Genomic DNA, 26,524 nt, shown 5'->3' on the forward strand with positions numbered 1-26,524 from the left:
TTTAAATAGGAATCAAAGACAGAGTTTGTGCCTGACTGCGGTAATGTAGCTCCTGTGAGGAAAATAGTTACCAGTATAGTGTTGTGTTTATTTTATACCAGAGGCTCGTGCATGGATTTATGCATGGGGGGGGTCCCTTAGCCTAGCCTGTGCTCTCTTGCAAGCAGGGACTCCTAGGGGGATGATGGTTTCAGCCTGATCCCTGCAGGCCAGGTAGTCTGACATCCCCCCTGAGGGATGTAGCAGGGCTGAAGTGGCAGGTGGCCAGGGAGGAGCCCCAGGTGGGGCTGGGTGCAGCTCCATTGCTGCTCATCCCGGCTCTGCTGTGCCCACTGCCGCTGCCACTCAGTAGTGTCAGCCATGAGCGTGGTTTCTGGCTGAGCGGTGCTCCTACTGTGGGAGCATACTGACCACCAGGGGGCAGTTCTGGACTGAGCATCTGCCTCCTGATGGTCAGTGCATGTCATAGCGACTGGTCCGGTTGTTCTGGTGGTTCGGTCCTGATGGTCGCTTATGCTTTTATGTATATAGATATGTGCTCAGTGCTAATTGCTGGACTGGCTCCTGGTGGTCAGGACTAACCTTACTGACTTCCTTTTTCTTAAAGTTCATTGGTTTGGGATTCCAGCACTCTCCTCAAGGCTCTACCCTTTCTTTTCAACATCCTTGCCCACTAGGCATCTGAACTTATGCTCCAGGCACATTGAGGTGTTGGCTGCTCCTTTTACCCATAGTGAGTTTTCGTCTCTGTGTGCTTGTCTTGCTTATGCCATTTCTCCTTCCACAATGCTTTTCCCTTCTTTCTGGGCCCAATCTTCTTTTCGTTAAGATTCAATAAAATATCACTTTTGACTGTGAAGTCTTTCCGCCAGCACCAGGTATTGTTTTCTCTTCTTTCTGAATTCCTATATGGCCATATAAGGTTCCTTATGTCTTTCTATCTTCAATGTTATTTAAGGGGCTGTTCTTGCCTTCAGAGACGGGGTCCATGCTACATTCAGCTTAGTCTCTTACAGTGTCTGGCACAGAGCCTTGCACATCAAAGACATTAATTTATACAAATTTATATGAAACGTTGAATGATATTAATCAATTAACTCATTCAAACAAATGCTCCTCATTAGCAACTGTTGTACTCAACAATGCCCTAAAGAATCAGTACCAGACAGACAGACTGCAGTTTAGTCTTTGTAAATGAGTAGTTTATATTTAGATATATTTGTTGTACAATAAGGCTGCACATAAATAACTCAGTGTAAATCTGTTGGTATGGTGAGGATTAAGTATTAATAAAACTAACACTTTGTAGTGATCGATGCCAGTGAGACCTTCTCCTAACTCATTACAGGCATTATATCAATTAATCCTTATAATAACACTAATTACATAGCTGGCCCCTTTTCCTTATCCTCCTCTCTTCCCAGAGAGTGAAACTGAGGGTTAGAGAGAGAGGGGTTGAATGACTTTCAAAGGACCTACAACTGATAATTTGCAAAGCCTCAACTTGAACCCAAATCCATCTGACTCCAGAGCCACCTCTTACCATTTAATAAGAATGTAGTGAAACCTCATTTATCCAGAGAAGAGTGTGACAATGACCTTAAACTTCCCAAATTCAGCATGACATCAGAAATCAGCAAAAAAGGTAAACACATAAAATAAAAGACTTTAGGGTAACCAGAGCAGTAATTTTTTAACAAACGATGTTATCTTTCCCCCCAGCTCATAGGAAAGGAACAAGCTATAGGCGGGTGGTTAGAAGCAGGTTTGGGGACAGCAGAAGTGACAGCTAAGTGTCAAGGGCAGAAATGGAGCAGCCTAAAAAGCAGATGAAGAACTTGATTACTGTGGAGCACATTGGTGAGAGCTCACCATGACAGTGGCCCTGAGTCACCACTGTGTTCTCCCTAACTGACATGTGTAATGCGTCCCTGTACGGCTCCCAGCGAGAGCAGTTGGGATGACCCAGTATTTAGAGGGGTTTGGCTTTGGTTTCCTATGCCACTCACTTCTCAAAGGGACATATTAAACGAGGAATTACTGAATATATATGCAAGTGTAATGTATGCAGTATGCAAATATGCACTAAACCACACACACAAAACAAGTCAGAATGAGTCCCTGTTTAGTATTTTGATGTCCTTTTCTTAGAGCTTTGAAAGGCCCTACAAGTCTTGCTGAAAGGTGAATTAATCCCCTGCTTCCCCATCTGTCAGCCTTTTGGTTCCTAGAGTTTTCTTTCCTAATTCCATAGGCAAAGATTTGGGCCCACAAACCGCCAACATTGCTAACAAACATGCAGCCTCTTCCATAAATGTATCAGGCTTTGTTTTTTCTTTCTTTTATATTTTAATTTCCAAACAAACAAGCAGGAGCCCAGGACCCTAAGCCAGGCAAGATTAAGGAATGATGTCCCTTCTTGACTGAACTTAGAAAAACAAGCCTTGAGAAAGAGCTCATTGTGCTGTTTCAAACCACAGGGACTGGCGTGGCCGGGCCCAGCCCCTCCTCCCGGAATACTGCGGGCCTCAGGAACTCACCAGCGCTTCTCCAGCTCCCAGATGGTCAGGATGGGTTCCAGTCTTTAATGGGCCCAATTGGCTCGAGATTTACATCCTGGGAAGAGAGCTGGAGAAAGTTTATTTTAAAAATAAATTACCAGAAAATAAATAAATAAATAAACCCACAAAACCAAAGGTAGTTGAAGCATAGTGTATTCCGTTTAGCTTCCCTCCTCTCCCTCCTTTTTACTCCGAACGCTGTTATTTTGAAAGATGATCTTGTTGCTGTTTTGCTTTGTACAGTTCACTGCATTGACTTAGGGACCTGGGTAGTTTTTTGGGGATTTTTTTGGTGAGAAGAATTGGGTGGTATGTTTTTGCAAATGCTTATTGAGGCTGCCAGGAAGTTTGTGGAAACGAAATAAAAATGAATTTTTTTTTTCTTTAGTAACAGGAGTTTTGAATGATGTGGTATTATTTCTTTTTTGTAGGTTGATAAGGGACTTCATTGAATCTTTTTCCTAATTATTAGGGGTGGTTAATGGCATCACAGAATTTATTCATTCTGCATTCAACAAGTACAGGGTGAGGCAACAGGAGGTTTACAGTTATTTGTATGGAAAATATGATCTATACTAAAAGGGTAATATACTAATTATACCGGGAGATCTTCTGGGAGACCAACCAGGGAGGGCAGTTGGGGGCCATTAGGCTGGCAGGGGAGGATAATTGGGGGCAATCAGGTCAGTGGGGGACAATTGGGGGTGAGCTGGCTGGCAGTGGGGGGGAAGTTAAGAGCGAGCAGGTTGGCAGGCAGAGTGGTTAGGGACAATAGGACAGGCAGGCAGGTGAGCAGTTAAGCGCCAGCAGCCCCGGATTTCGAGAGGGATGTCTCTGTGAGATCAGGCCTAAACTGGCAGTTGGACATCTTACAACCTCCTCTATTGGAGAAGGTTCAGGCTAGGCTGAGGGACACTCCCCCTCCCCTTGTGCATGAATTTTGTGCACTGGGCCACTAGTTAATAAATAATAATACAAGAATAAACTCTGTGCTTTACGTACTCACAACTATAAACCTACTTTTGTCCCACAGTGTGTTTATTGAGTGTCTACTAATTCCAGGTACTAGTAAAACTGGAAACATCATAGTGAAATCATGACAAAGTTTATATCATAATGGGCTTATATTCTAGTCATGGGAAACAGACAATAAGGAAAATATATCTACACCTCTGTACCCTGTATCTGTGTCTATGTTTACATGAGAGGGATTTCAGACAGTTTTAAGAAATATTGCTAACTGTTCAAAAGCTAGCTTTCAAATTCCCCATGTGCTAGTAACTCAGGTCCTGAGACTTGACGTTCAAAAATCTCCTCTGACATTCATCCATAGAGTTTATCTCTGGAAACTCATGGAACCAACATATTTTGCTAAACATTGGTTTAAATTTATGTTGTTGAAAGGACAAAGGGAAACCAGAATGTTTGTGAAACAGTAACTGCCTCCACTGGCATTCTCTCACGTTCCCTGAGAAATCATAGACTGCCTTTGAGACAGGCAGCTCTTGGGAACAAAAAAATCTGTGTTATGAAACCCAGAGAAGTCTGATTAGGGAGCAAACCAGAATACACGGAGGGCCTCAGAAGAGCTGGCATCCCCCCTGATTTATGTCATATCCACTTCGGGGGAAACAGAGATATAATACGGAGGTTCAGCCAGGACAGTTGCCACAAGTATATACTTTTCATATTTCAGCTTCCTTCAGGAACTCCCGAAGATAAAATTTTTTTTTTTTAATGCCATCTTTAACTACAGAAAGATGAATGTTCCGGAGTGGAGTGGGAAAATCAGTTTTCTTGTTCGCTCAACTCACTACCACTGTGTTGTCTCTTTAAAAATCCTTGGATGATTTGGTTCTGAAGCTTTAATTATGCTTGTATGTTATGGTTTCCTTATTTAAGTGTCTGCTTCATGTCCAGCACTCAGCACCCCCTGCCTATCTCAAAAGAGATGGATATTATTATCCTAATTGAGGAGGAGGGAGAATGCTGTGAGAATTATTAATATATAAATTAAAAAATTAATCTGGAAAGTGCTTTAGGGTCCCCAAAGAGCTCTTCCCAAACACAAAGCATCTTTCACATTACTGTAAGTACTAGAGGCCCGATGCACAAAATTCGTGCAAGAGCAGGCCTTCCTTCCCCCTGCTGCTGGTACCAGCTTCCCTCTGGCACAGGAACCAGGGCTTCCCTGCAGCTCTGGCTTCTTTTGGAAGGACAGCCAGTATAATTAGCATATTACACTTTTATTATTATAGATTTCCACAGCACAGATAGGCTGGGGTAGTAATGAGATGAGTAAACTGAGGCACTGAGGGTGACAGTGGGTGAGTGGGCCAGCATAGCTTAGAACCCAGGCCCTTGGATGGGTAATACCTAAAAATCACTCTGCCAGGGGCCACGTTAGGTGTTTTCTAGTCATTAGTGTTAACCATTTTCCCAGAGAAGAAACTTTTCCTTCATTTTACCTCTTCTCTTTAAGTCTTTGCTTATTTTGGACTTTTTGAAAAAATAACTTTGTAGTGTTGAAAGTGATTAAGGCTAAAATATTAAATCCTAGGCCAGTAATGAAAAATCACTGGTGTGCTTTCTAGTAATCCCAGTTATTCTTTTGGCTTTGTGGCTTGGAACTTCAATTTGCATTTATTTCATATAGACCTAGTGGTTGGAAAACACGCATAAAGGCTTATCTTGGAATGGCTCTTTTGTTTTGCTAAGAACTCATTCTCAGCTAGCCTCTCGCCCATGAGAAGGGTTTTATTTTTGAGGACCTACTATGTCCCCAGACAGAACCTTTGAAGATGTAGGAGAAGCTGAGGACCCAGCCTGTCCTCTCAGGGGTGGACCCAGGGGGAAAAGCACAGAAACCAGCAATTATGGAAAAGCAGCAGGCAGGAGCCGGAAGGGACAGCAGGGATTGTATAAGTATGGTCGGTTATTGATCACGCAGGTTTGCACTTCCGATTGGTTCCCTGATCATACTTTTTAACTTGCCTAAAACTCATTAGCTAATGCCCATACCTGCCCCTCATACTAGAGGACAATAGTTACTGAAGCAGCATCACACAGTACTTGGCACATAATTAGAAGACAGCAAAAGGCCATTGCTGCAAAAATCACAGTGGAGGTCATCACGGCCGCCCATTCAGCGTGTGCTAAAGGGATAGAGATACTACCTGCCACTGGCTCCCAAGGCAGGAAGTAGTTCCCAATTGCCTTTTCCCCCAGAATTCTACATGTTTTCATTAACAGGTATTTAAAAATGCGAGGCACTCCCATTTACCTCCATGGAGGTCATACTTCTGCAAGAGGCTTTTGTCCGCACCCATGCTTCTGCCTGGGTTGCCAGACTTTGCAGACTGTCTCTTTTGGAGTTTTGCATCCATCTCCATGCACCCCCCTACACACACACACACACACACACACACACACACACACACACTCTTCTTGCATTCATAGGAAAAAGTTTCTCTCTCCTGTTTCTTGCACTTCTGTGGAGGACAGGCACTATCCACCGCCCCCTTTCACATGTTCCATCTCCCTCACAGCCACAGTAGCTTCACTTTGTACCCAGAGGTCATAGCGACGTGCCTCACCTGGTCCAGCCCCACAGACCCTTCTGCTCTTGTGCTTTGAGTCTGGACAAGGAGCTAAGGCAGGTTTGCCTTCACGCGCTGGCAGCCTCTCATGGGGCCTGGCAGAGAACACGTGTGTTTCTTTCATTGTAATGGAACACTTTAAAATGATGTCTTCTGATTACAATGTTAATGAATTCATATTGCCGAGCAGTTAGTGAACTCAGAGAGGTATGCAGAGGAAAATTAAATGACCCATAACTGTACCATCTCTTGATACTTTGATGAGTAGGGAGATGTTTAGGCAAGGAATAGCATGGACAAAACAAAGATGTCAGTCAAGGATTGGTATTTTTATGTATCCACATGCCATACTCTCCAGAAAGTCTAAAGTAGTGGTGTCGAACTCAATCAGAGAAGGGGCCAAAATCTAAAATCCAGCCTAAATCGCGGGCCGAATGGTTTACTGAACAGTCATAAACTGTCATTGTGATGGAAACGCAGTGGAGTGCAGTGATGACAGCGCGGTGTGGGCCACATTGCAAGGCCTGGCGGGACGGATTTGGCCCGTGGGCCTTGTGTTTGACACATGTGGTCTAAAGGCAAAATGGGAAGTATGACTAGAAAGGGAGATGGACGTCAGGCCTAGGAGCACCCTGCATATTATTCCAAGGAGTTTGGAATTTGTAAAGGGAGCAGTTGAGGCAGCTGAGAGTTTGAGTCAGGGAATGGCACTATGAGGTTGTATTTGAAGAAGATAATTCTGGAGGAGAAAATAGAAATAGAGGGAGAATATTTAGAAAAAAGTCTGAGTGAGAAATGGTAATAAATTGAATAGAAGAAAGTACAGAAGCAGAGCCAATGGTGTTCAGATGTGTGTGTGTGGCGGGAATGTGGAAGGCAGGGGAGGGTGGAGGAGGGAATCAACATGACTAAAAGGAAAACTGAAGGGAGGAGAAATGAATATGATCTCAAGTTTTCTATTTTGGGTGTTTCAAAGGATAGCATTCCTTAAGTGTGAAAGTGAACACGGAGGAAAGAATTATATTGATAGGTAGTAAGATGATAAATTTAGCTTGGGTCACGTTGAAATTGAGGCGGCAATTAGACATGTTTGGGGAGATTCTGTTGCTGTTGCAAATCAAGGTCTGGTGCTTAGCCAAAAAGGTCAAAAGCTACAGGTAGAGATTTAGAAGTGAGTTCAGCTGAGGTGGTTGAATCAATTTGCGAACTCAAGAAATGTTAGGCAAGTAGAAACGGAGGAGAATATAGAACAAAACTTGTGACAGTTCTCCAATTAAGAAGTTGGCGGGAAGGAAAAGTTTGAAAACAAGGAACACAGGGGCCTATGAATAAGAGATGCGGTCTGGAAAACACTTATTTGCAGGCATAAGAGATTGGTTTCCTTTCTGGTGTTTTACATAATTTTGATTAACTTGTCCAGCCATCAGATTTCTCATCTGGAATACACATCCCACAAGGACGGGTTTCAGAGAGTGGCTGTGCAAGTGCATCGATAAACGTTAGACACACTGCAAGTCGTATATCTTATAATTAGTGTCACAGTGGAGACTTACAAGATGGGAGAAAGTAGTGTCAGATGCTACAGAGTTTCAAGAGAATATTTATTTTTAGCACAACTCATTTGATTTGTAATTGAAGGAAGTTGAATTAAGAGAGTGAATCTGTTCTCTCATCACTTAGAACAATATTTCCCAAAGTATGGATCATGTGTCCCAGGCAGTATAGGAGACAATTTTGGATTTGACACAGATGTTAAGTAGAACTGAATCACAGGGTTAGAAAGCCATTCTCCATTTGGTTCTCATTGAATCCTTTGGGTTTATGTTGATAGAGGAAGTCTCAGTTGGGGCAAATAAGTCTGTCACACCTAACACTAATTTCTATTTTCAATAAACTCCTTCAAGTTATCAACATGATTCAATTAGAATTTAACAACATTGATTACCTAAGATTACCATCCAGAATACCTCCTTATTTTGGCAGGGGATTTTAGTTTTTCAGTTACAGTAATGATAGAAAGTTTCCTTTTATTAAAAAAAAATTTTTAAACAAAAAGGCAATCAATTTTTTAAGTACATAATTGTATAGATGACATACAGATATGGCAAAACTGAGAAAATTATATTTTAATGATGGAAGTTTGGAAAATTTAGACTTACTCGAACCCTTCCTTTGTCTGTTGCAGAGAGTGATTACCTTAGTTCAACCAGGTTGGAGCGATGTAGGAAATTTGCCCCAGAATATTGTTAGGTTTAGATTTCCAGATCCAAAACCCATCCTTCCCCCAAGATATTGTTGGGTCAATTTTTGAAGCCACTGGACTTTTTTGTATGTTTATGTCCTTAGGTGTTAAAATTAGAGTGTTAGTTTTAAATGATTTACTAACATTCCTTTGAGAAACAAATTCTATGATTTTTGGAGTTATTAGTAAATAAGCCCATGCTTTCAAATGGATAGAAGTCAGATAAAATATTTTCCTTCTGTAAGCCATGTGTCAATGCCAGAGACTGTTCCCAGACTAACATCCACAGAAAGAAAAACACCAGTGAATTCATTTTCTAATGATGATTCATATTTTGCCTCACTTGTGAAGCTTAGTGATTTCTAGAAGAAATCTCTGCTTTAGTTGGGGCAGTTGACTAGAACTGAAAATGAAATTATATGTGAAAATGTGGTTTAGTTCTCTGAGCCTAACACTTTATGCCAGCACCCTACTCCCAAATCAGTAGTTTAATCACTGTCATATCTAATCAATTAAAAAATGCCCATAAATTTTATTCCTCAGTGTAGCAGCACATCTATAATAATACAAGCATAATATGCTAATTAGACAGGATATCCTTCCGGATGTCTTTCTGGATGACCTCCTTGATAAAGCTGCAGCAGGTGGGGGCCTTAGCAGAGAAGATAGGTGGTGGCGGGGGGCTGAGGCAGAGGCAGCTGCTGCAGTGGCAGGGGCCAAGCCTCTTATACGAATTTCATGCATCAGGTCTCTAGTTGGTAATATAAGCCCCTATACTTAAAAAAGACATCTTCACTCATCTATTTACTAATCTTTCCATCTTTAAAAAAACTTCTAAGAATAAAGAGAGTGGAGGTGAAGGATTTTCTAACTGGCTGAAAGTCCTCCTAAGTATTATTGTGAATTAACATTACTCTACATCCTAAGTAATTCTTGAAAATAGAAGCATACCACCTATTTGGAATATAACAATAGGGCTTATACCAACTTTAACCATCAAAAACATGGCCAAGGATTGGGAAGCAATTGAAAATAGATATAGCATAAAGATAGAAACACACACACACAGTCTTTGGATCTGAAAAATTTGAGTTTGTTACTGCTTTTGAAAAGTTTCCGTATACACGATTTTTTCTGTATGGGTAGATAGTATTTGTCACTGTGGTTTTTGAACTATATCATTGTCACTTTTTGCCCTAATGAGGATGATCTTATATAAGCAACTTAACCATTTTAAGATCCTGTGTCCACATCTGAAAAATAAAAGGGATAATAATAAAAGCCATTGCTCTGGCCACATTAATGTTTACATGTAAAATCCGCAGGAATGCAATAGATGCCTCCTAGGACCCTCAACAAGTGTTAATTCCTCGCACTGCAAAGACACTACCTGAACAACTGAGATTAAACGTGCACTTGACTTTGGAAGAGCATCTCTTGCTGCCCTTTAGAGCCTCTTTCTTTCTCAGGTTCTCAGTGTAATAATAAACTTGATTACCTGCTTATAAATAAGAACAGCAGATTAGAATGTACAAAGGGTACCAGGAGGAAACAAAGAGACTGAATAAAATAGAACTAACTTTAAAACCAAAGCTACCTGGTACCATTTGGTATGGGAGAAACAGCCTCTTATAACCTCAGAAGTCACTTAGGGCTTTTCTGTATCACAGCAAGATATAATAAGGGGTATTCTGAATGAAGACCTTGATTTCTCAAGGCTGAATTAAGTGATACATACTTTGCTTATTTTATAAAACATAAAGTGCATTTGGGAAGAAGTCAATATTGTTTTGTGCCTTTTCTGGGTAAACCCTTAGCCCTCCAAAACATGGGGCATGGCAATGAACTCAGCATCCAGGGGTTTTACTGTAGTATCTTGTGTGATTCCAGCAACTAAGCTAAAGCTCCACACCTTCTGCAGGAGATAAGCCTTCCTAATTGTTTTATGATTTTTGTGTCAATAGCCTTTTCTTTATCTTTTCCAGAAAGAGCGTTTGAGGTTGCTGTAGACTTTAGCAATATCCACATTCCCTCATTCTTTCCCCCAGAACTCTGTATTAGGAAAGTGGACTCAGGCAGGTCCCACTGGCTGGTATTTGTGGGTGTCACCTTAATTCTCATGGTGTCCCCTGTGATTCTCGGGGCAAACATTTGTCTTGGACCTGGCTTACACATGAAAACAAAAGCCCTTTCTAAGTTGTACTCTTAAAGACAGCACACACATACGTTGGTACAAACTGAATAACTAACCCATAGTAGTCTGACTTGGTTCCACAAATATCTGAGCTAAATGAATGTGAGAGAAGTCAAATAGTGGGCAATAGCAGACACCACAGAGAGAGAATATATAGAATCCAGCACCATCAGAGGTCAACCCGTCAAATACCAGGGCTGGATTTTTCAAAGAACCAGATAATGCCAGTTTTATGGCCACTAATAAAATTTCAGTTATATAAACAAAGATAAAGAGTAATAAAAAATAAATTCTGCTTCATGGTGTAATCTGATTGCCAACAGGGTTCAGAAACGAGCTTTCTCGCTGTGCACGTGGCATTGTATAATGGACCAGTGATCATTTTGCAGGCCCCTCCCCAACCTTCCATTTCCCTTTTATGGACAGTCCTTAGTTCTGCCAGATTCATAAACTATTCCAGGGAGGCAGGTTAAAGCCCTTTGATTGTGCCTCTGGTAGTTAATGCACCAAATGGTCTTTAGGGGCATTTCATAGTGTGTTCTGCAGCTAATCAGAGTGCCTTGGCCCAGTGATTTCCTACCTCTGTGCTTTCCACATGTTTAAGGGCTCAGTTCAAATACCAGGCCCACCGACTTGTGGAGAGACAGGACAGAGCCCAGCTCTGAGTGGGGTGTCTGCTTTAAACAGAGATTTTCCAAAGGATATCCTGGTGTAGATAAATCATTTCATTAGGCCAGGTTCCCTCTGCAAACCAGGAAGCAGAGTGCCTGCCGTGTAGGAAAACTCCGATAAACTTGTTATGGCTGTGCTCTGAGCACTTGTAAATATTGTTGTCCGTGTCTTTTACACAGGCTCCTTCAAGATTGTATTTAAACACTGACAGGTTCATTATGTGTTTTAAAGCTTTGTTTATTGAGAGCTGATAGCAGAGTTGCAAAAATGAGTCCTTTTCATATTGCATTGACATTTATTTTCTCTTCCCAATGTCTCCCCTAGTTGATCACTCCCCATGCCATCCGTGTGCAGACCCCTCCTCGGCACATCCCTGGCGTTGTGGAAGTCACACTGTCCTACAAATCCAAACAGTTCTGCAAAGGGACTCCGGGAAGGTTCATTTACACAGGTAAGAGCCACTGTGGGGGTGAGCACAGGGCTGCGTTGGCCTCGTGGGTCTTTCACTTGATCTTGTATGTATAAGTGTGTATTTTTTTTTAAACTCTAGTTTCTGTTAAGACCTCTTTTCTTTCTCTATTTCACCATATGCATGACCAAATGAGTTGCTGCTGCTATATTATTATTATCATCATTATCATTATTATCATCATTATTATGAATTCATCTGGATGGCCATGTTGAATGACAGGATCCATCAAAATAATGGGTTGGATTCTTCAAGAAGCAGAATGAGAAATAAGGGAAGGAGATAAGGCCCTAGACAATCCTGAGTCTCTCTGGATGATACGCCATCCGTGCTTGGGTTGGTTTGCTTTATGGAGTACGGATGTGCTTTAAAGAACAGTGCGACTTTCTTCCAATCTGGGCATAGCTTTTGTACTGTAGGCGGTTGTTAGTTTGCACATTTACTTCTGGGTTGGTGCTTTGTTTCCCTGCAAGCTGCAGTCGGCATGTGGATCTGCCTCGTGGCCAGAAGCTAGGGGTACAGGTGGGAGGTGAGTTCCCTCCCGTCAGTGGAAAGAAGCAGGCAGGTTCTCTATGGAAATATACCGCGTGCATGGTCTGAGTTGCCCACTGTGCACTCTAAGAGATTTTTGGATTGTGCTGTGCAAACTGGAAATGCAGGATTCTGCTTCCAATTCAGATTTTGATTCAGTAGCTCTGGGTGGGGGACCTGAGACAAGCTCCTGGGTGTGGCTACTGCTGCTGGTCCAAGGACCACAATGGGACTCATGTACCCCCTGCTTCATAGTAATCATCCCTGCCTGGCTGTCTCCAGGAAGCGGTCCCATGTTTCCGACTTCATTCAATAAAGGACCAGTGAAGAGATGGGATAGTTCTGTTAACACATCCTAATTATAACCATACAATTCAATAGACACATTTTATGTTGCTGTGACATTTTACCTCAAAGCATCTTACCTTTTGTAATTAAATACCAGGAACAAAATCAACCTTGCTTCTTAGTGTCTGTTTGTCCTCTCTCTTTCTCTTTCTTCCCCTAACACCCCTATCCTCAAAATTATAAAGACAATTAATGCATCCTGACCCTTGGAAATGCCTCCCAGCCCTTTAAACAAAATGCAGGTTTGATGCCCACTTGACAATTAGTTTTAGTTAATTGAAAATTATAGGATTGACCCAAGAGGAAAATTTTGTTTGCACTCCAATCACTTTTACAAATTAAGGAAAATTACCACAATTTTGTTTAGCTAAGGTTTCATACTGAGTTCAAGAAATTAGCTCAGCCATCCCAACAAAGTCAGCACTTTGTTAGTGAGCACTTGAAAAAATAATAGTCTATCTGGAGTTTTCTGGTGTATACAAACGAAGCATAGAGAAAGCGATGATGCTTTATAGAAGTAGGCCAAGTGTTTTTAATTAGGCTCATTGGTTCAGCGTAAGTTTTGAAGAACAATCAAACTAGCAGATTAGCTGTTTCTTTTAAAGCTAGGATTTCTTGCCATTCATTTTTCCCATGAGAACTTCCACATAGCACTCCTTTTTTTTTTTTTTTTTTTTTTTTTTTTTTTTTAACAAGCCTCATTATGGGCCTGCAGGAAAAGGACCAATTGCAACTTCTGATACTGTAACATTCCCCACCATCATTCCGATGGGTGGGAGTTTTTCACAATGTTCCTCGCTGAACTCGGTGTTCTGGAACATATTACAAAACCACAGAGGCCAAATGTTTTCTCTGAGGAGTTTGGACTCTGCTTTTGGCCGAAAACATTTAGGCCTCACTGGCTGCTTATTTACTCTGCGATTAAGAACAAGAAAAGGAGAAGAAACAGAAGAAAATGTCGTGCGAGTGGGAGGTACGAGAGGCAATCAGGCATGATTCCGCCTTGGTGACAACATCCCTGCCCATTAATGGTTCCATTTTGTGGTCAGGTCTCATTTAGAAGAAATTATTTTTAATCAGTGCTCAACAAAATATCCTCTTGAGCCCACCTGGCCATAAAGTTTTTTTTGTGTGTGTGGTTTTTTTTTTTTGGTTTTTTTTTTTAATCGTCCCCATTAAATTACTTAACTTCTCAAAAGAAAATAACTAGGGACCCATCATTATTTGGAATTTTTTTTAACCATTTAAAAAAAATTGCCATCAATTTAAGAAATCACATCTTGGAAAACCTGTATCATAGGGGAATTAAGATCAAAGATAAAAGTGGCATATTTGCAGGTCTAGCAAAGTAGGTTAGGATAAGAGGGAGAAATCCTGGGGGGGGGGGGATGTGCACACTTGTGAATGTACAAGAAATGTAAAGTATAAAAAATACTTCTGCTGGCCTTAGACTGTGGGCAATAGACAAGAAGACTTAGTTTTATCAGCATTCTAGAAGAGAGTCTAACCTCTCCCCGTGTGGCAAAAAGAAAAAAATTGAAGAAATTGGCATGAAAACTTCCTCACTGATGTAGTTGGCTGTTCACAGTCACGGTGACATTATGTCCTTTCTAGCAAAAGGGCATCTCTGTAAAAGGGTGAGCTACACACGGGCCTCTTGATCATTAGCATGAAGTGCCTGTACCCAGGGTCACTTGCTCATGGCGGTGCTCCCAGCTCCTCTGACTATCTCAGTTTACCTCTCTGCTTGTCACCGCTCACTGGCGAAGGCATGCAGGATGGTGGGAAAACCCCTCCTCTGCTCATTATATGAGCGCACAGGTTATTGCAAATGTTAGTCCTCCTCTTCCCTCCACTCACAGAAGCTCACACTTCATTTTCTTGAACATCCACAGTGTTTCAAGATGTGAGCGTTGGTTTTCAGCATGGGGAGACAGCCCTCCTGTTTCTTAATGGAATGTCACTTGGAATTTTTTCCTTAAAAAATAATAAAAAAGAAATATTCTAAGACTTAAAAATAGCAACCCAAACTGAGGCACAGTTGCTGTTTTCTGAGCATGTGTGAGAGGGTTTGGGTGTGTAGATGAAAACCCATAATCGAGAAAGAGAGAGAGAGAGAGAGAGAGAGAGAGAGAGAGAGAGAGAGAGAGAGAGAGAGACTGAGAGAGACAGACAGCTTGGCCTAATCTATGCAAATAGAGGCAGACTTTTTAAGGAGGGAGGGAAGGATTTGACTAAACACAGATTGCCTGCAAGCTGGCTCCACTTGTAAGAACTGTGAGCACACCCTCCATCCACCATTCTTCAGCCCAGGGACACATGAGGGATGCTTAGCTGCCAGATGTGCGGGTCTCCTGTGATTGCCCAATCAGAGTGCAGGGTAGAGTGAACCCCAACTTTATTAGACCAGAGAAGCTCAACAGCACTCTTCTGCTCTTATTTGTTGCGGCCAGTTATTCTTAAGGAAATCCAGGGCAAGGCTGACTTTAAATACTCAATGTTTTCTAATAGAAGGAAGCAAACACCCTTTCCAACCGCGGGACTGTTTTCAAAGTCCTCCCTCTAATCAGGTTTCTGGTCAGTCAGTCCAAGAGGAAGCAAACCTCCCATAAACCCCCAGTGCTATGGAAGGGGGTCTTCCCAGCGCCTTTGTTATTCTCCCAGCTTGTTTTCCTGCAATTGTGACATCTTTAAGAGACTTGGATTTTGTAGGATTGTAATCTCTCTGGCTAAACTTTAAGTAATCTTTGGAGCTGACAAAAGATTCTTAGGAGCCTTTAGCTGCTTCTTCAAAGTTCTTAGAACTGGTTTTCCTGTTAAGAAGTGGCCAAATCCAAAGGCAGTTTTTACTTCATTCCAGTTATTTCTCCATTGAAGAGGCTGCTACGTTTGGGGAAAATATAGCTGGACAAATGGGCCACCAGGACAATGTTCCACTGGCTTAGGTATGCACGAAGAACTGTAGACTGCCTGCTCCCCCCAATGTTGGAGAAAGCTCCAAGGATAATCATCTAACCACTCAGATGTTTGGTTAGATCACTCAGACTATTTCAACCCATTCTTAACATTGTTCACCAAACTTCCTGTCCCTGTGGAAGGACTGAACCAAATTCCTATATATTAGTCTCATAATTAACTTTGAAAAAAAAATTCTTCCTGGAAATGTTTCCTGTTTGTACCTTGTGCCCAAAATAACTGCATATAGAAGGGCCATTGTATTGTTGCTGAATCTGCTGTGAAACTTAATGACATGTTCCAGTGTTTGTCAAGTTTTTCTTTTTTCTCTCCATTCCTCTTGCTTTCTCCTTCTCCCCATTCCCCCCTTTTCATTTTCTCCCCCCTATTCTTTCTTTCCTACTAAGGATACGGTAAAACATAGTGATTAGTTCTTGGGTTCAAGAGATCATAGGTGTAGATCCAGCTCTCAAACTTGACCACTTACTAGAGAGGTTATTTTGGGGACATTGATGGTTCCGCATCATAATCACCTCATATTTACAAGGAAATCATACTTTACTGGTTTTTTTTAGTATTAGGGAAATGTATGTAAAGTATTAGGTCTAGTAATAATTAATGTCGTTTTCTAATACTTTTTAAAATCGAATTTATTTAAACAATACAACAAAATTTAATCAACAATATAGTTGCTGTTGTTTTCTACTATCTAGCATGAGAACCTAGCCAGATATTGGGTGTTTGTTTTAATGACTGAGGCCCATCATTATTTTTAATTCATTTCTTGCTGAGTCCCTACAATGGTATAAATGTAGTGTTTGTCTTCTCTAGCATTTCCCTAGAGGTCTAAGGAATGTCCTTTAGGAATTTTAATAACAAAACTGTAGGCATCAGGAAATTAAAGAAACAATGCCAATCAACCACAAACAAAAAGAGCAAACTATAAATAAGGTGACAAGAAAAAGATTTACAAATGTGAATACAAGAAGTTTGGTAGACCAACTATTTTCTCAGGAATGGCCTCAAGTAAGACATATTATAATGGCAGCCCGATTTGTCAGGTTTTCTGGTGTTGGTTTTTCAAGAACAACACAATACACATTTGTTCTCTTGTTTCCTACCCCTAAACTCTTACCCTCCTCTGGAGGTCACAGCAACATGGGTATAGTCGATTTCCAGGCCCCTTCAAAGGTGTTTAAGTTATAATCAGCTTCACCTCCAGGTTCAGGAGGTTTCAAGCCAGAAAGTTCTGTTTTTAGTTCTTGGAAACCTCCTCCACAAGTGAAGGCTGGGGATATACAGGCATCAATTTTAGGTGAGAAGTGGAGAGTTGCACCCACTGAATCTCATGTTCTTTAGCCTCTTTGTACACTAGTTCATTGTCAGGTTAAGCCTCCAAAAAGCCACTTTTCTAACATTACTCTACTGAGAGACCTTCCCAATTTGCTCACTGTATGTTAAGAAGTAGCCAGGACCTTGAGGCTTGGGATTCACAGGTCACTGTATTCTGGGCCCAGTGCTTTCTTAGCTCCTCTCAAGCCAGGCTCCTCCCTCTACCTCGAGCAACTGGGAACATGATAATTCCCCTGTAAGATCCAGTTCATACTTTGTTTCCCCCCTGAAGTGTTCTCTGGCCACTGAGGTGTAGTGGACAGAGCACCAGGTTGAGAACAAGGAGGCCTGTGTCCCAGCTCCAGCTCTGCTGCTAACTGGCTCTGAGACAGGGGACAAGTGGTGGCTGACATGCTCCAGATTCCAGGTTCTTCATTGTAAAATGAGCCAAGTGGACTAGGTGACTTGACATTCCCTGTGGCTTGTCTTAATCCACTGGAAGTCTCTGTCTGTCCTTGGATCGCTATTGTGACATGTGCTGAGACCACTTATTCTTCATTCACTTCCTTATGCCCTTTGCTCTCTTGTGCTGTTCTTATGTAGAAACATCACAAAAAGTCCACAAGCTGGATGAAGAAAGAGCTATCTACCCTGCCCCAATAGTACTTTTTGGCACACTATAATTGATTGACATATTGCCCAGGATCAATGAATCCTCGTGGATTTGTGTGCTCTGGATGACACGCAATGTAAATAAGTGCTGTTAATTAAGAATCCATCCTTTTCACTCAAAGTTTTGCATATAGAAAACCTAGTATATGGGGTTGCTGTTAAAGATAGGTGGTTCTGTATGATAAATATTCTTCATTTTTTAAAAATCAGTAAAAATGACTTTTTATTCTTTATTGTTTAAAGTATTACATAAGTCTCCTTTTTTCCCCATTGACCTTTCCCTGGCCACCCCCATTCCCAGTCTGTGTCCATTGGTTATGTTCATATGCATGCATAAAAGTTCTTTGGTTGATCTCTTACCCGTCAAACCCTTCCCCACTCTGTCTTTCCTCATAGGTTAGATAGTCTGTTCAATGCTTCTATGATGTTGGTTCTATTTTTGCTCATCAGTTTATGGTGTTCATTTTTTCCACAAATGAGTGAGATCATGTGATATTTATCTTTCTCTAACCGACTTATTTCACTTAGCATAATGCTCTCCAGTTCCATTCATGCTATCACAAATGGTAAGAATTCCTTTTTTACAGCAGTGTAGTATTCCATGTGTAGATATACCACCATTTTCTAATCTACTCATCAGCTGATGGGCACTTAGGCTATTTCCTAATCTTAGCTATTGTAAATTGTGCTGCTGTGAACATAGGGGTTTCATTTCTGATTGGTGTTTCTGTTTTCTTGGGATATTTTCCCAGAAGTGGGATTACTGGGTCAAATGGAAGTTCCATTTTTATTTTTTTGAGGAAATGTCATACTGTTTTCCTCAGTGGTTGCATCAGTTTGCATTCCCACCAGTAATGTAAGAAGGTTCCCTTTTCTCTGCATCCTCATCAGCACTTGTCCTTTGTTGATTTGTTGATGATAGCCTTTCTGACATATGTGATATGGTACTTCATTGTCATTTTGATTTGTATCTCTCTGATGATCAGTGACTTTGAGCATGTTTTCATACATCTCTTGGCCTTCTGTATGTACTCTTTTGAAAAGTGTCTATTTAGGTCCTTGGCTCATTTTTCGATTGGGTTGTTTATCTTCCTTTTGTTAAGTTGCATGAGTTCCACATAAATTTTGGAGATTAAATCCTTATTGGAGATAACATTGGCAAATATGTTTTCCCATGCAGTAGGCTTTCTTGTTGTTTTGTTGATGGTTTCTTTTGCTGTGCAGGATATTTTTATTTTGAGGTAGTCCCATTTGCTTATTTTCTCATTAGTTTCCATTGCCCTAGGAGCTGTATCAGTAAAGATATTGCTATGGCAAATGTATGCTATTTTGCTGCCCATGGCTTCTTCTAATATTTTTATGGTTTCCTGTCTTACATTTAAGTCTTCCATCCATTTAGAGTTTTTGTGTATGGTGTAAGTTGGTGATCTAGTTTCATTTTTTGCATGTGTCTGTCCAATTTTCCCAACACCATTTATTGAAGAGATTGTTTTTGCCTCCATTTTATGCTCTTGACTCCTTTGTCAAATATTAATTGAGCATAATGACTTGGGTCAGCCTCTGGGTTCTCTGTTCTGTTCCATTGGTCTATATGTCTGTGCTTGTGCCAGTACCAGGCAGTTTTGAGAACAGTGGCTTTGTAGTATAGCTTGATATCTGGTATTGTGATCCCTCCAACTTTGTCCTTCTTTCTTAAGATTGCTACAGCTATTCAGGGTCTTTTTTTTTAAAAAAAAATCCAGATAAATTTTTGTAGAGTTTGTTCTAGGTTTTGAAGTATATGCTATTGTTATTTTAATCTGGATTGCCTTGAAACTGTAGATTTCTTTGGGTAGTATGGACATTTTAATGATGTTGATTCTATCATTCCATGAACATGGTATATTCTTCCATTTGTTTATGCCTTCCAAAATGAGGATATTTCAACAGCACCTGCATCTAAAGAAAAAATAGGTCAATGTAAATACACTCCTGACAGTGCATGATGGGACAGAGCTCCCTTAAACAAACTCAAAAAGAAGGAAGCGGACAAAGGAATACATACATATATATATATATATATATATATATATATATATATATATATATATATATATATTTTTTTTTTTGAAAATCCAAAGACTTGGTTATTAGAGCATATTTTTATTGGTATTATATATGTCCCAACTTTCATGTGACTAAAGAAATTGTTTCTCTCTAGGCATTAGAGTAGGAGTCAAAAGACCTGGGTTCTAATTCTGTTTTACTACTTTCTTCTGTTACTTCTCACAAATATTTGTGGATTGCCTGTTCTATTCTAGGCAATGTTTTAAACCAGTTCTAGGTAATTTTCTAGAACTGTTTGGAGCAAATGTTAAGATAGTCCCTATTTTCATTGATCTTATAGTCTATGAGGGAACACGGACATTCGTAAGTTTACTATTTCAAATCTGGTGAGTGCCAGAAAAATACAATAGGAAAAGAGTTTCAGACAAACATATAACAAAGGAACCCCAACTGATCAGCTAGGGATTTTCTTTCAGGTAAAGATACATTAGCTCTAGTTTGAAGGATGACTAAGAGTCAACCTGGCCATCAGAAAAGGGTTGGGTAGGAAGGGTGGGGTTGAGAAAAGAGAATAAGTATTCTAGCAGAGAGGAACATGTAAAAAAGCACCGAATGGCAGTAAATATGGCATCTTGGAATGCTGTAAAAATTCCAGGGAGGCTGAAATATCAAAAGAGAGATTAGCAAGTGAAAAGCCTGGAGAAGTAGTTGGGGACAAGCCAATGCAAAGTTTTGTAAGCCATGGGGAGGAGTTAAGTTGCCATTTTAAGAGCAGTGGGCAGTCCTTGAAGTGTCATAAATGACAGGTGGACATGACCCACATGGGGGAGAAAAAACTGGCTGGATGGAGCATGGGAAACCAGAATGGATGTTGGTAGATCTGTTGAGAGGCCATTGCAGTTGTCTGGGAAAGGGACTTGGTGGTTGTAATTTGGGTGATAATGGATGGAGGTGGCATAAAGTGAGAGGATTCAGGAAGTGTTTAAGAGGAAAAATGCACAGGACATGGAGATGGGTTGGATATGGAGGTAAGGAAGACAGCAAGCTTAGGCTACCAGAGTTTTGGCTTCCTCTGCTTAATATATGGTGGGAACATTTCTCCTCTGGATATCCCAAGGTGTATCAATGAAAGAATGGGCATGAACATGTTTTAACACATATGTTAATTGTTGTAAAGACATCACTAAGCACATAGGGAGAACTGGGAGAAAGAAGGCAAGAATTGTTTTCTTTTATGTCAGATCATTTTCATTTGGGATTAAGCTGAATGAAGGCTGTGTAATGAACACTTGACTAGCAAGCAGTTCTGCCTTAGTGGTGTCCTAATTGGAAGAGACCCAGGAAGAAAGAAAAAAATGAACAGGTTGCTCCTGTCCACATGTCTTGAATATTACTCCAAATGATCCATTTACACACAAAAGAATTCAAGGCAGAGGGGATGTTAATTCTCTGTGCTTTTGTGATTCAAAGGGTAGGTCCCAAGCCTCTTCTCTGCTGAAGGGAGTTCTTTTTTCACAAGATATGATTGCTTCTGATCTGATGTATACCAATATGATGGGTGACCCTGAACGCCCTGGCATTTGTAAAGTTAAACACTGTTGGTGCCACAATGGGTACAACAGCAACAAGAATCACTAAAAGTACCCATTGTACTGTGACATCTGTAAAATGAAAGCTGTTCCTGCAAAGAATAAGGCTGGTCTGAAGGAGGCACATTATTTTGCATATTTTATGTACATACTTTCCAAGAAATATGACCTTTATTTCCTATTTGGAGTGGAGTGTAATCAGGACTTGAGTAGCTAGTGTAACGGGATCATTAAAAGGGATATTTTCACTGACATTAGAGGTCTAAATGGCCACTAGGCCTTATATACAACCTTGGCTTTTTCCTGTCTACCCGGAGTTAATAAGTGATAAGGCTGGGAGAGAGATAAATCACAGAAATCCCTGTCCAAAGAAAACATATTGACTACAGCCAAGCAAATAACAGACCATAACCAACAGTCTCATTCATCATTCATGTAATAGGGATATAAAGTATTTCTTACCAATGAAACCGTATAGAAGGAAAGGCAGATAAGCTTCCCCAATCTAAGACATGTGATTTGGTTATTAAGGGACATGAACTATTTGTCACATGACTTTAATCTTTAAGATGTGTTGCTATTCCTAAACTATAAATTTCTGGTCAGGGATTAGAAAGCTATTAACAATAAAGGTAGAAACTGAGCTTTGTGTGTATTCTTGCCAACGTAACGCAATCCTATAAAGTCTTGAACCTCTAATCTCTTTAGCATGATATAACATGATTTGGTTTTCTAAGCCAATAAACTATTTGTGGGTTTTCAAAGCTTTTGTTTTTATTTATTTATTTTTTTTACCCAGGATCATGATAAATTAACCCTTCAGTTTTTAAATTATATATGTTGAAACTTTCTCTAAGATCCTAGGGATGGGTGGGGGAGGGAGCCTAAACTAAATTTATTTATTTTTCTCCTTTCCTGAGATTATTCCAAATGTTTGATGGAGGATTGTTTTCTGTCTTAGTTGTCCATGTTTGAAGAAGTATGGATGCTGTTCTTTCTGTTCATTGTTAACTAAGTGATATGGCGCCCACTAGAGTATTACAACTCATTTTTCTTTCTTTATGCCAAAATAGTCCAAACTGATTTCATATAAATTAGAAAGCATCAATAAAAAAATAATTGAAATAGTAAAAGTGCCCACATTTCTATCAATTCTTTAAACATAAAAACACAATAAATATCATATATTTTAATGGCTCATATCTTGTCTTTTTTTTCTATGCATATATCTACCTCATTAGTAAAATAGTGTGATTTATTACATAATATTAATTTGTTTTGTGTTTTTCCACTTAACAATGTATCATAAGCACCAAGACATTATGAATTTAAAACAATTTTGGTCTTGAATAATCATTTTATATCTCAGCATAATCTTATAAATGAGATATATCTTTATTTTCTTGTTAAAGCATAAATACCTTGAATTTGGGTTCTTATCTCTTTTTATATTCCTGGGAATTTACAACACAAGCTCATTAATCCTTTACTCACATTCTTGGTGGCCACATTGGTCAGAATTCATCAGCCATCCCCAATTGAGTGAGCTTAGGTAGACCTTAGGGCTGTTGTCTCAGAGGTTGGGACCAGTTCCTGCAGCATGGAGCCAATTGTTTTCATCCTGAACCACCTTTGGAAGGTCAATGACTTCCATAAATTGCTCCCCTGCTCCATGAAGCAGTACTGCACTTTGCGTAACAAAAATGGGAACTCATCTACTATACTTAACATATATGCAACTTAAGTCCAAAATTACAACAGTGGGCAGGTAAATTTAGGATACTCCCTGAACCACCTTTCCCAGGAGATGAGCACGTACCACTAGCATTTTGAACTTCTTTCTTCTCTCCCCCTTGTCGACTGGTTTTCCACTTCAGTGGCCTTTCAACTGTCTTCCCTGACTTTCATCCCGTGTTTCCTCCTATTTCACACTTTTTATTTACATCTCCTCTCAATCTTCTTCCTCTTTGCACCACTGAGATGTAAAACATGTTTCCCCTGAGAATCTTTGTTCTGTGGGCTTTATTGCATTTATGTTGGCATCATCTAAAGACAAGAAAACTTAGAAAGGTGAATGACTCCTTCACAGTTACGTAGTTAATAAGTGGAAGAACCAGGATTTGGACGCTGGCTGAAGGAGACGCAAGTCCACACTGTGATAAACCTCTTGGGTTGCTACTTTAGTTCATTCAATTTTTGGAATTAGGTGTTTCCCTCAAATTAGAGTGTTGGTGAAGGTAGAGTGTGGGTATTTCTAGGACACGTCAGGTCTGACAGAACAGGGGCTACATACTTTTTACCAAATCCTATTCTTGTGAACATATGCATATTTGTATAGAAAATTAAAAACAGAAAAGTGTGAACAGATCCATTATTCCACTCTGTGAGAAAATCACTGTTAATATTTTTAATACTTCTTTAAATATTGTTCTTTGTGTGCTCATGTCCTTTTATCAGAGTGAATCACAATATGTTTATGTAAGTTTGCAACCTGTTTTGCAATTTAAATGATAAAATAAACATTTAATCTGTTAGTTCAGATTCTTCCTAAATACATTTTAGTAGGTATATAATAGTCCACCTTATGGCTGCATCATAATTTACTTACTCATTTCACCGATCATTGGATAGCCACATCTTTCCTCTCCTAGAACTTTTCTCATCATATATGCCAACATAGGGCATGATCTTGCATATACAAGGTGTTCTCCATTTTTCTAATGAAAAGTTTTTATGTTTTAAGGCCAAGATAACCATATGCATTTTTATAGCGATTACTGAATTATTAGTCTACTTTTATATTTTACATATTATGTTAGTTACACATTTAAAACCACTACATAATTCACAATATTTACAAGTGCAGTTGGTCCTGCAACAACACAGTTTTGAGTTTTGAGGATTCACTTTTATGGAGATTCCCGGTATAAGTAGACTTATGCAGTTCAAACTCATGTTATTCAAGGGTCCAAGATCCATCCGTGGCTGGGAATCCACATATGTGGAGTGCCCCCTTAAGTTACACTCAGATTTAGGGTGTACAGGGAATTGGCACTCCCAGCAACCAGTTTGTTCAAGGGTCAACCATATAACTTTTTCCGCGTTTAGGCTTTATACTTTATAGCCATCAGCATTTTTTTTTTTTTTTAAATCAGAACCAGAGCCAATTTTCATCTCTTCATATTCTCTTCTACATTTGAGATGCTGATCTTACTGAATCTATGCATCATGCTTTCCCTGGAAATTTCATCCTAAGCCTTAAGTAACCATTTGCTTTATTTAAATCTCCAAACACAACCATTTTCAGCAATGTTTTAAAAACTGATCTTTGAAAGGCTTATTTTGAGGAACGTTTATAATGGTGAGACGCCAATGTCCTAGTAAAAATTACTCTATTTGTGTGAATTTTCTATTCTTCCTTTTTATTTTGACTAACTTCTTCAGCTAACCTCTGTGAGTATCCCCAAACCACCACCGATCATGGTTGTTTTATGCTCCAAACATTACTTAGTTTAAAAAGGGTAATTGGGAAAGCATATTGTCATAGGAGATACTTTAAAATTATTAAAACATATAACAAGGGAACTATTTTTGTGAGACGGATATTCTTTTTCTATATATTTCAGGACATTGATGTTTCTTTCCTGCCTGTGGGTCATACGCCCTAATGCAGTCATGAGTACGAATTGAATACAATACCCCATGGTATTTTTGACTTGAATAGAAGTATGCTCTTTCTCTTAGGCGGGCCTCATATAATCCAGAGCACTGAAAGTACAGATGGAAACATCTCATTCATGTCCAATTGGATAATTTCAGCCAGACCTCTCTATCATGGTGAGGGGGTGGAGAGAAGCTGGGGCTCCCTCATTGTGGCAGGAACAACAGAAGAGCAGACTTCCCCTTGTACCCACTGCTCTGCAGCCTGAAATGTAATTGTTCATCTTTTTCCTGTGAACATAAACTGCGGTTCACTTCTTACATCATGGGTGGAAGGCCTGACGGCTGGGCAGAGCCACCTGGGATCTGCCTGTGGTTAGCTTCAGGAAGTCCCAACCCCTGGTTCCTATGGAGTTAATTTAGGCCTTTGTTTAATGCCACAATGTATTCGCATTTAAGTATCTGCACAGAATAAATGCTCCCAGTCATTCTATACATGTGTATTGTTTACTTTTAGTGTCAACTGATTTTTTTTTTAATTATTCACTGAGGCCAGGCTGACTATGTGAGGCTATTGGGAGGTTTGGGTGGAGGAAGGTGTCTCTGGAGAACTTGCTGTGAGCAAGCTTGTAGGTCTTGTATTTCTGTTTCTTCAAGTCTAGAAAAAATGAAACATGTGCACTGTTTAGCTAGGGAGGCAGAGGAAGATCATCTAAAGGCTTGGAAATTTCATTTAATAAAATTATTAGCATCAAATCGGAAATGATACTGTGACTTGTCAGAATGTTGTATGTCAGGACCCAAAGTACAGGTGTGGCTGTTCAGCCTAGGTGTGCCTTGTCTTTGTGTCTTGTCTGTGCAGTTAAGTAAAAATACTTTAATGAAGTCTTTTCTACAGTTGACCAAGTCTTTTCTATTCTAATTTTTTTGTGTTAGTTTACCTGTGAGGTAGGAAGGACAAGCATTTTTAGCCCCATTTTTCAAGTGTGAAAAATGAGGTTTAGAGAGAAGTGAGGTGGTTCATTTAAAGTCATTTAGATCATGGGTCTGACATTATATCTCGGTTACTCTGAATAATTGATTATACTTTATGGCATCTCATATTTTTAATCTACAAAATGGACTTACTCTGCTTTTACTCCTTTTTTTTAGCTTTTTTTTTTTATGGACATTAATTAGGTTGGGGGTTTCTAGAGTCTTTGGCTGCTTTCCTGGCATTAATGCCTGGGTTACATGTAGTATTGTTATTTTTAGCACTTACCACTAGTTGATATGATTTGAATTATTTCTTGTGTTCCCTTGTGTGTATAGTCTGTCTCTCACTAGAATATAAGCTCCATGGTGAGTCCTGTCTGTCTGTTCACCACTGTATTCCTAGGGCCCAGTACAGTGCCTACTGCAGAGAGGGAACATTCAATACAGATCAATCAAATCAGTGAATGGAAGAAAGTATGAGGGAGTGATTGATAAATATGGCCACATATTTATGGGATGTGAGCCTTAACGATAACCTAGTTACCCAGATTGCTGATGTCTTTACAGATGATGAAAACTTGGCTTCCAGAGTTTAAAAACTTGGCAGATGCCATTTGGCTGGTGGTAGATCTTTATACTTGAGTCTTTTCCTTTGACTGATCAGGAGAAGGCTTATCTC

The 26,524-nt window shown here is 39.9% G+C and overlaps 1 protein-coding gene across 8 annotated transcripts in view; it reads left to right on the forward strand.

Annotated features, from left to right (window-relative positions):
• The window catches only part of EBF1 (EBF transcription factor 1), a 387,980-nt gene that overhangs the window by 292,417 nt on the left and 69,039 nt on the right, over positions 1–26,524 (forward strand). For all 8 annotated transcript variants that reach the window (XM_036423506.2, XM_036423507.2, XM_036423508.2 and 5 more), the window contains exon 10: positions 11,593–11,719. In XM_036423506.2, coding sequence (XP_036279399.1) covers positions 11,593–11,719 — 127 coding nt within the window. The remainder of the gene's footprint in view (positions 1–11,592; positions 11,720–26,524) is intronic.

The sequence above is a fragment of the Pipistrellus kuhlii genome, unplaced genomic scaffold, assembly GCF_014108245.1.
Source record: "Pipistrellus kuhlii isolate mPipKuh1 unplaced genomic scaffold, mPipKuh1.p scaffold_m20_p_8, whole genome shotgun sequence".
NCBI lineage: Eukaryota > Metazoa > Chordata > Mammalia > Chiroptera > Vespertilionidae > Pipistrellus > Pipistrellus kuhlii.